Source organism: Cinclus cinclus, chromosome 11 (assembly GCF_963662255.1).
Source record: "Cinclus cinclus chromosome 11, bCinCin1.1, whole genome shotgun sequence".
In the NCBI taxonomy this organism is placed as follows: domain Eukaryota; kingdom Metazoa; phylum Chordata; class Aves; order Passeriformes; family Cinclidae; genus Cinclus; species Cinclus cinclus.
Genome location: NC_085056.1, coordinates 9,198,898 through 9,209,153, shown reverse-complemented (window position 1 = coordinate 9,209,153; position 10,256 = coordinate 9,198,898). Strand labels below are relative to the sequence as shown.

The following is a 10,256-nucleotide window of genomic DNA, read 5'->3' as shown; positions in this document are numbered from 1 at the left end:
ATGTCTTTTTTTTTAAACACATGCTACACGACATAAAAGTACTTCTAGCTTATGTATATACACACAGAGGGAAAAAGAAAAAAGCATGCACTAGAGAATTCAGATTGTGAATATCTTGCTGTTTCATAATATACAAATAAAGTAGTTCAAAGATGTAAACAAATTGCATGCACATAAACTAGAGCAAAATCTTTAATACAGTATCTGAAAGCTATTACGCTTAAATAAAAAAATATAACTTATTAGTACTCAGGTTTATGTGCCATTTCTGTCCTGTAGAGATTAAAAATTTGGGTTGGGGGCAGGGAGTTATGGGTGGGAATAGAGGATTTTTCTGGTTTTGCTGTTGGTTTTATCTTTTTGCTTTAGGCATTGGCAGCAGTACACTGGTAAGAAGGTCAAATATGGCTTTTGCAAAACAATGTCTAATGAAAACATGAAAAAGCACATTTGTTTTTGGGATCCAGCATCCTGATATTTTTCCAGTCAAGAACAAAACAAAACAAAAATCAATAGGATCTACGCTTGGAACTGGGTAAGCCATGCATTCCAAAAGACCTTTCTAAAGACATTTAAACTCTACAAGAACAAAACACTCTGTCAAGTGTAAACTCTTAAAAACTAAACACAGAAGAATCTGAATGACTCAAGCATCACTTTCCACTTCAAATGCTACTGAGTAAGTTTTGCCCATGGCTGCAGTAGCTGAAGTGCTATTGGACTGTCTTCAGAATTAACTAGGTGCCAGGAGTGGCTTTGCTTCTTTTTACATAGGTACATTAGAAATTAAGTAAATTAACTGCATAATTTTTGGTTTCACTTTATCTTTGGCATAGGAGGCGCCATTTTCCAAATTAAAAAGGACATGAACCATGCTGCATTCCATCATGTTATGCTGAAAAGGCACATTTGTTGATGGCTGGGTAGCAAGGGAAGACTTCTCATTTTGCAAAAGGCACGGTGTTGAGTGCAACATCCTTTCCTCATCCTCCAGAGAGTGTTCAGCTAGACCAGGTACAATTGTACACAGTGGCTTCCCAGGAGCTGCCCGTTTCTCTCAGCCACTGCTTTCTTAGCTAGATCCAGGCTTGGAAAAGTCACCAAAGCCTCACCACTGGGCTGGCCACTAAAGTTGTAAAGCATGAGGATGGAATCTGCTTGGAGCTGCAATAGTACAAGAAGACAAAAGAAGAAAAACTGTTAAGACCAGAGACAATACCTGGAAAGGCAGTTTTTAATGCTGGTGCATTTTTTTTGTGTATCTGGCTCACTCAGCTCCTGTGTCCATGGTGAAAAAACTGTGGATGTTAAGGATGGGAAAGAGAAGAAATCAAAGATTAAAGGAAATTCAGCTTTTAGCTTGACAAACAGAAGCAGCTCTTATTCTGCTGAATACAGTGATGTAGACACAATTCTGTGCAAAAATTTTGCTAGAGAAGCAATTGAGATTAAAGGTTGATAAAAAGAGAGAGTCAGATGTTAATAGGAGGTGAATGGAGCAAGAAATCCAGGCATGATTATTGTACCATGTGGACTACTGGCCAGCTGACAAAGGCTATTTAGACATGTCAATAGTCACACAAAGTTAAAAAAAAACCTCAACACACGTGCAAAAAATAAAAAAGATGTAGGAGTTCTGTACTGAGAGAATGAGCTGAACTCAACACAAGTACACAGTGCAAGGAAGGTTTTTCAGAAAAGTTAAATAAAATTTGGTGCAGTTCAACCGAAATATTTATTGTAATTTTAACAAGGCTAAGAAAAAACAGGTTAGTAGATGAGATTTAGACATTGGAGTTGATTTACTTTGGAGGGCGTTTGCCCCCATGAAGTTTTAAAAGGCTGTTCCAAATTGCTGAGTTCAAAGCAGACATCACTGTCAGCCCTACAGTACCCCATCCATTTTCCATAAGATGCAGGAAATTCTTCCAAGCTAAGTTTGGAACTCCTGGCTGTTGGATAGAAATTAATCTCAGTGAAGTTTCAAAACCAGAGACTTACGGATCAAAAGCTCAGCTATGAGGTTCGTTTTTTTTTGAAAAACAGTGTTAGACAAAGCTACGCTGGAAAACCAACCAGTTTTATGAATGTTAATTCAAGTTCACGTGACATACATCCTCTTGAGTTCATAAAAGGTCAAATTATTTGTTTCATTTCTGTAGAATTTATGTGTGTCTGGTATACTACAAGAAATAGCAGACTTCTCAGTTATTACCAATAGCATTTCAATCATATAATATATCAGCTTTACATTCAAACATATGAAAATAAAGCAAGTGCATGCCAGAGTTTCACTCACTCAAACACTAAGCAGGCAGCAAAAATATTCTTAAATATAAGCAACAGTACACTTTAGAAACCCAAAGCATGCATAAGACAGTTAGTACAGACTTTCTATCATTTCTTCTCAGAGAACTAAAGTCAGTCAAAAAATAGCATGCAATAAGAAATCAAAAAACAGATAAAAAGTCATGTCTAAAGCCTGCTTCTAGTTTGGAAACAATCTTGATTTATTTCAGAGTAACCCTCTCTCAAAGAGGAAGCTGTACACAACTGGGGTTGAGCTGCAAATCTGAGCTAAAAGATGCTCTGCCCTAAACTAGTTCTTTGCTGTTAATCCATATGGGATCAACTCATTTACTATCAGTCTAGAATAGAACTTTAATATTCCAGCTCAGAGTCAGCTGAAAACACACATGGAGCACAGTTAGACCTCTGAGCACAGAGGAGACCTTTAAAAACATAGTTTAAATAGCAGTATTGGTGTAATACCAAGGTAGGGATCTGGAAATTCATGTTATAACAGTTGCATAGAAACTTAGCAGAGAAGTCTACACATTCTGCAAGCAACACAATTAAAAGAGTTAAATGAACCCCTTCAGTTTAATTTTAAGACATACTGGGTTTAAGTTATTATTTATAAGTATTTCCTAGAGAAATAGATTTTCTCTATGTACATGTGTGTTTTAAAAGTAGATTCAGATCCACACAAGTCTTTTTGCTGGGTATTACCTTGTACCACTTAGAACTCAGACTGAGCTGAATTAGTCAAAGACTGTTTCCATGTCATATTTAGAAACCAATTGCTGGTCTGGTTTTCCAGTTAATCACCAGACCATGCAGTCCATCTGCTCCCTACAGATCCAACACAAGAAAACAACTAATTTGGAAACAACTGAATTGATGGTTGCTAGTGAAAGTACATTTGTCTGTGAAAGTAGGCACAGTATGTGATTGACATTTGTAAGCTGAAAGGTTGTTCTGGGTTTTTTTCTTAAGGAAAAAGAAAATGTACTAACTGACCAGCAGCATTTTGAATGGAATACAGTAGTACTGTGGCAACCTGTACGCCACATCGGCCACAACAAAATTTCTCTGAGAATTATGTGTATGCAGCAAAAATGCATGCAAGTTTACTGCTAGCAAATCTAGATAGTTGCATTAGAAAGTCACTATACTAAAAAAAACCCTCTTCTGAAAAAAATAATCTAATAGTTCACCTTGCATTAAGGAGATCAAGAAAGAGATATTAGTCTCTAGCCAGTTATATGGTACAGAAAAGACAAAGCCAGAGGTCTGGGGGGGGTTTTGCACACACAGCTGTGTGTGCTTTCTAACAATACCTGGGGGAAAAAATCATCTTCTACCACTACTAAGAGGAAAATATTGGACTGAAAGGTTCACATGAGATACAAGCATTAACAAAGCCTTCTGGAAGTCGGACACACCATCTGAGCAGAACCAGGGAACCACACTACCTCCACCACTGCTGCTCATCAGCTATGGACCACAGTCGGCCCATTTCCTTGGGTTAGTTGATTTTTGAAGCAGAAAGACTAACACCAGGATCCCAACGCAAGCCACTAAGGGGGAAAAGCCACAAGCAAAGATCTCTGTAGCACCAAGCCCTTCTTTCCCTTCCCATTCACCTGGAGACCCAGGCTCTGCCAGCCACATCTTACCTTCTTCAGAAGTTACAAAGAGTTACAAACAGACCCACTCTTTCGGTGCTTGTAACACACTCCTGGCTTGATCGCTCAGCTGAATTAGGCCATTGTAGTCATCAGGTGCATACTACAGTACAAGTGTGACATGGGACAATCAGCAAGAGAAGGAACAGTCTGGCACAGCAAGCCACACAGACCATCATTTGCAACCACAATTAAGAGCATCAGCTATAACAACTGGCAGGAGACACTGATTTGGACAGAAAGCACTTTTATGCAAAATAAAAATACAGTAATTGTATCACTGACTGTAGAAATAAAGTAGATGCTTGTGGGGAATATTCTAAACTATGTATTTGAACTACTTCTCATCAAGGAAGGGAAATAGCTCAGACCATGAAGTGCTCCTTTTTTCCTTCTACTCATGAGAGGGCAGCACTAGGTAACCAAATTCTCACATTTTCACAAGCACAATCATGAACCCAGTACTGGCTCTCACTGAGACAGATGAGCATCTTCCAGCCTGCACACTGAAGTGGGGGATCAGAATAATTGTATGGAACTCATTCAGATCTTTTATGCACTCATGGAAATGAAGTGCAGCTTCTCTAGGGTAGAGTGACCAACACTTGAGCTGCAGATAGTACTTGTACTCCATAGACTACAACAACGTAATGAAAGAAAATCAGTGCCTCAGCACGAATGCATTCAAAGGTAAAAGAGCATTTATCCTAGTGTAGTGTATTTCTGCACTGGAAAATGAAATAAACTACACAGTGTAACTGCATCACGATAGATTTGTAGAAGTAATAAAAAATAAAAATACAAAATAAAGATAGTGACTGTACACTACAGTCACACCAACAAATTAGAACAAAAATCACATATGTGAATCAGATCTAAGAATTATTTGGAATCCAGAATCTGAACAATAATCACTTATATTATTGGCCTATTACAAATATGATATATGTAGTCAGAAAATACATCTTGGAGAATATGAAATTGTTCTTAGCATATAATCTTTCCAAATCCCATATCCTTGAAGGGGACTGAGCATTCTTACACATGCTGCAAAGACTACTTGAGTGGCTCCTATAATCCAGAAGAGTGATTAGCATAACCTGAGTTGCAGAATATCTTTTCAGTGGCAAGAAGAGTTTCCTGCCTGGCCCCAGACAGAATAAAGCTAATGGTTTTGCACTAACACTTTAGATGATTGCCAAATGCACTCAATGTAGATGCACTATGCTACCTTTCCTTTGATATTTCTATAATACAAAAAGTCTCCTGCCAGCTTAGGGAGAAAAGGGTATTATATTTGGGCATACAGGACACATATCTATCCAAAGGGAAGTTGAGAAGAAAAACACCAACCATCTCAGTACACACCTTTCACAGAAAACAATAACCAAGAGCCCAGAGAACATAAAAGAAAAGAACCCCCCAGAATTTTACTACAGGATTCTAGCCAACTTTACATCTAAACCCAAGCCATTAAGTAAAAGACAAATATAAGAAGTATTTTCTAGATAGTCTCTGCCAGGGCAACCAGACCATGCAAATATTAGATTTACCAGTTCCCAGACCTGCCCTTGAAACAAATCTACAAAATGTAAGTTTACTCTTTGGAAGGAATGTCTCAAGATAGTACATACTTTAGATTATCAGTAGATGTACAGTAGACAAAGTTCTACAGTCTTACTCTTGCAAGGGACAGTATTTCATAAGTTACACTTGAAAAGGAATAAACAATGTGGAAAATATGAAAGTTGGAAAAATATCCTGTACAGAAATGTCAGAGTTGTCAGAGCTTAGGCAAAGACCTAAAGAAAGTGAAAAAGAAAGAAGAAAAATAAATTCATCGAAAGACTTAGAAACAGAAGTAGCTTCTTAATCACAAGGATATGAAAGAGACTGCAGTCAATTAAAACAGAAACTGTAGAACAGTAAATTCTTCAAATAAAATGAAAATTTCCCTCCTAACTTGCCTGAGTAAGCACAGGATTGTGACTCTTTCTGATTCTGTCTGCACTTCAGAACCGATAAGAACAAAACAAGGACAAAAACCACAACAAAACACACAGGACAAAACCAAAGGTAAATTAATTAATAAAGACATAATACACTGTACTTTTTCCTTGAATTATCTTTTTTTTCAACCTATTTGATTGCTTTGTTCTTCTCTCGCTGAGAGAAATATGGGACTGTCTTCCCCTCACAGACTGTGCACAGATTTAACCAGGTCACCAACCAGTAAGTCATTGATTTCCATTTCATTTTTGCAGTTCCTACAGTGAATATTCAAAGCTCAGTCTAAAAACAGCACATGCAAAGCAATCTAGAAAAAAATAACCCACTAAAAAAAAAAAAGAAAAACAAAAAGAAAACTAAACAAAACAAACAAAAAACCCCCCAGCATTGAAACTGGCAAGTATATTTAGACACACTCCACCTGGGAAAAACAGGAGCAAATAATAGAAAAGGAAATCATCATAGGCAAAATGGCCACCTCAGCTGCAATTCTCCCCCAAACTACCCATGAACAGTTCCCAAAGGGAGCTCTCAGACTCTGGGGAAAAAAAGCCTAGTTAGACTAGGCCTGGAATATAAAATCAAATGTAAGGGTAGGTAACTGCAACTTTTAGCACAAGAGTCAGGAGAAATACCCTGAACTGACTTTGCCCTTAGCAGTACATCAGTTGTACCATAAGACTGCCTATACAAACACCCACAAATATCTGAGTGCTCTGTGGAAGTGATACCACCTGCACATTCTATCAGAGACTAAAACAGGTAATGCCTGTTCCAGAAATACAGAGGTTGCCACTTTAGTCTCTTGCCTGGAGTGTGGGAGGCAATAGACAGAAACTGTAACCACTAATTTACTTGAACCAGTCTCACAGATACTCTCTCAACACAGGCAACATTTCCAGGTGGGAGATAAATTTAGGAATAAAGCAAAATAAGCAGTGTGCTCTATTCTGAGTGTCTGGGGGTGAGCGTGGAACAGTGTCAGTATTGCCAGACAACTTCTAATCTCAGTAATAGGGAATTCTTCCTCTACCACTTCCCCTTTCCCTTCCCTAGACAGAGGGTGCCATGCCTAGGACTGGCACACAGACAATGTGGTATCCCCCCCTCAGGCTACAGAGAATCAGATTTCAAAAGCAACCCAAAGGAAATAAGAGAATATGTCTTAGTTTAAGCACACATTTCAGAAAAAACCCCTCCTAATCCCTAACAAGTCAGTAACAATGAAGTCTGTTGTCCTGATGCAACATTGAAATGTTGTTAGTGCCCTTGGAATTTAGCCATCCATCTAGTCTCCTTCACTTCCTTATTACTGTTTCAAACACAACTCACCCTCCTCCCCTCTACCAGCAAGCCTTAAATTCTGCACCCCTGAAGTCTTGGAGGATTAATATACTGCAAAAGCTCTTTATAGTTACAAGAGACACTTAAGCCCACTACAGGTTTAGAGAACAGTATTTATTTTAAGCTTCTCTTACATGTAGAAACATGCACACAAAGAAGTCCTTACATTTTCATCCCAGCCTTTTTCAGCTAATTCAGGGGGCTTTAAATAAAACTTCAGATGGTGTCCATGGCCCCTAAATCTTAGTCATCTTCTAGTTTGTTTTTTTTTTTTTTTTTACTACTATACTTACACACAAGCTACCTAAATAGCAAGCCTGCTTTCTAAGAACTAATCCACAGGGTCTTTTTCAGGCAAGTGTGAGTTCGTATTCATGTCAACCTCCAAGAAACTGGGCAAGTACTTCTAAAAGGAGGCTGAATCCTAGCCAAGACAACAGCTGTGAATTAGTTTTTGGTCAGCTAAGATCACGGGCACAGCTAAAATGCATCTGCTTTTACATTAACCTAACAGTTCTTGTCTTGATATTAACCCTGTCTCTGTTTGCATTCTGATATAGAAATTTCTTTAAAAAACATAAACACAACAACACCCCCACAAACCAATCCAAACAACAAAAAAAGAAAACTGAAAGAAAACCCCAATCCCAAAAGAGTCAGTATGTGAAGATTAAAATATTTTGCATTTAGTCTCTTAATAGTAAAAACAATTCAGTATTTAGGCACTAAATATAAATAAAGAAAAATAAAAATATTTTGTGAAAAACGTTGTTCTGCTGTGCACCAACTTCACATAAATCCATCACAAATACTACCCCTGTTCATTCATTATTTACTAGAGTTCTGTCACTGTTTCTACAGAGCTGTACAGAGTGATAGCCTGAATTAACACTGAGGAGTTTTGCTCCACTTCTTCCTCAAACTTTACCCCACGGTATGAAATATGAGTTATTTTTCTGAATTCCAGAAGAGTCTCCTCACAAACCCATCCACGGATCCCCTACTTCAACATAATGCCCAGAGACCAGGATCTGCTAAGCAGCTGGTGAATGGCATGGTGAGGGTTTTGTTGTTGCTTTGGTTATTTTGGGGTTTGTTGTTTTTCCAATGTGGTTTTAGCTGGCTTGGGTTTTGGGGTTGTTTTTTGAGCTATCCTTTTGCTATGTATCCAGCATATAATTGGACTCAAATCAATGGCCATATTGCTTTACAGTACGACTAAAAAGCAGTTTAATGTGATTTAGTGAATTAGAGAGTACTAATATTAGCTCTTTTGAGGATTACATATACTACAATATTATTCAGAAAGGTGATGGGGAAAACTTCCATTTCCCTGACTTACTATTAAAATTCTTCCCAAGTTTTTCAATTGCTTAATCCAAGTTACAAGAAATACATGCAATCTGGAAGGAATTTCCACCAATAAAAACAGGAAAACAGAATTACAATAAGAAATTAAGCAGCTGAAACACTAAACAAGAGGCTAATGCTAATAAAATTAAATTTAAATTAAAATGCTGATCTGCAGACTTTTAAATTATTTGTTTTTAGAAGCATGTACTGATGTTGAGACCAGCTTGTTGAAGCCCATAATAGGCAAAGTCTATCTCTTAAGAGGCAGGTCTGGTACGAAAGTGCTTTCACTTAAATAGCAACATGTGCACACATGCAATATATAGAGCCCATGAAGCCTGCAGGAAAAATCCAGAGGAGAATAAAGCAAGAACTAAAACTTAAACCCTGTTCCTTTCCGACAAGGACACACAAAGACAAAAATCACCCTTCAATCTCAGCACCTCAGATCTGGTTCCCAGTATACCAACACTGAAGTCCATTGAACACCAACATCAGTTAGTGGTACAGAGATTAAAACCATGCCCAAACCACTGATGATTATTAAGGGCTCACTTTATGAACGAGCAGAAGCATCGTGCAATAAATCCTTGGGTGGCAGCAGAAAATGTGAAAACAATGTGAAGAAAGGGGAGGGAAAAAGAAAAAAAATAAAGATTAGTTATTGCTCCAGAGATGTAATATTGTCCCATTACAGTAAGTCACCATCTCTTTTTGCCCTGAAGGAATGAGTGAGTATAAAACTAGCATTACCACATGCAGGGTTCCAAGAACAATTCGAAAGAATTCCTGGTTCCTTTATAGGATTTGGAATCTGACCTCATTTAGACAACATCTTCTAAAGAAATCAAAGAGGTGACCAAATTAATAACAGTAACTGATAATCACAGGTGGTTGCAGCAGCACAATATAGGTTTCAACTTGTGGCAAAATTTCTGTTCATCTAACCATTTAATTGTGCAATACAAACACCAGGGACTGCTCTCCAAATGCAGAAATGAGGAAAAGGGCAAACTGAGCATGAGACACAAAGTCCAGATTCACTAAACTGGAAATCTAATGAAAGGTAGAAATGTTAGAGGTGGTCACTGACCTGTTCCATGGATTGACAGGTTCAGGCCACATTTTTCAAAGGTGGAGTTACACTTCTAGCTGAATTTCAATTTAGCAAATAAGCTTCCACACTTAAGGTTTTAATACATCCAGCATCTATCCATTAAAACCCCCAGTCAGCAGAAAACAAATAAAAGGCATAATATCGATGGCTAAACAATAGGATGAATGATTATTGCTTGTCTGAGCATCATGAAAGCCATAAATAAGTGAACCTGCTTTGAACTCTGGAAATATCTGTGGAAGAAAAACTCTAAAACACAACAATATTCTGGGTTTTTTTACTATTTGTCAAAATTCACCACAGTTTTTATGTGACTATCTTCTTCTGCTGAAAAACTGAGTATGCAAAACTGCTTTCAAAACATAAATGTAATGTTCAAAAAGAAGACACAACAGGTAGAGCACTGCATCTTCCAAATACTCAAAATTTGGAACATACACATTTAAGCATCTGTTCTCAGT

General features: G+C 37.7%; 1 protein-coding gene across 3 annotated transcripts in view; it reads right to left on the bottom strand.

The window, feature by feature from the left end:
* Positions 1-1,005: 1,005 nt before the first annotated feature.
* The window catches only part of ESRP2 (epithelial splicing regulatory protein 2), a 40,840-nt gene continuing 31,589 nt past the window's right edge, over positions 1,006-10,256 (bottom strand). For 2 of the 3 annotated variants that reach the window (XM_062499973.1, XM_062499974.1), the window contains exon 15: positions 3,985-4,074. In XM_062499973.1, coding sequence (XP_062355957.1) covers positions 3,985-4,074 — 90 coding nt within the window. Of the gene's footprint in view, positions 1,165-3,984; positions 4,075-10,256 lie in introns of those variants that run through there. The other variant, XM_062499972.1, reaches the window with a different exon arrangement.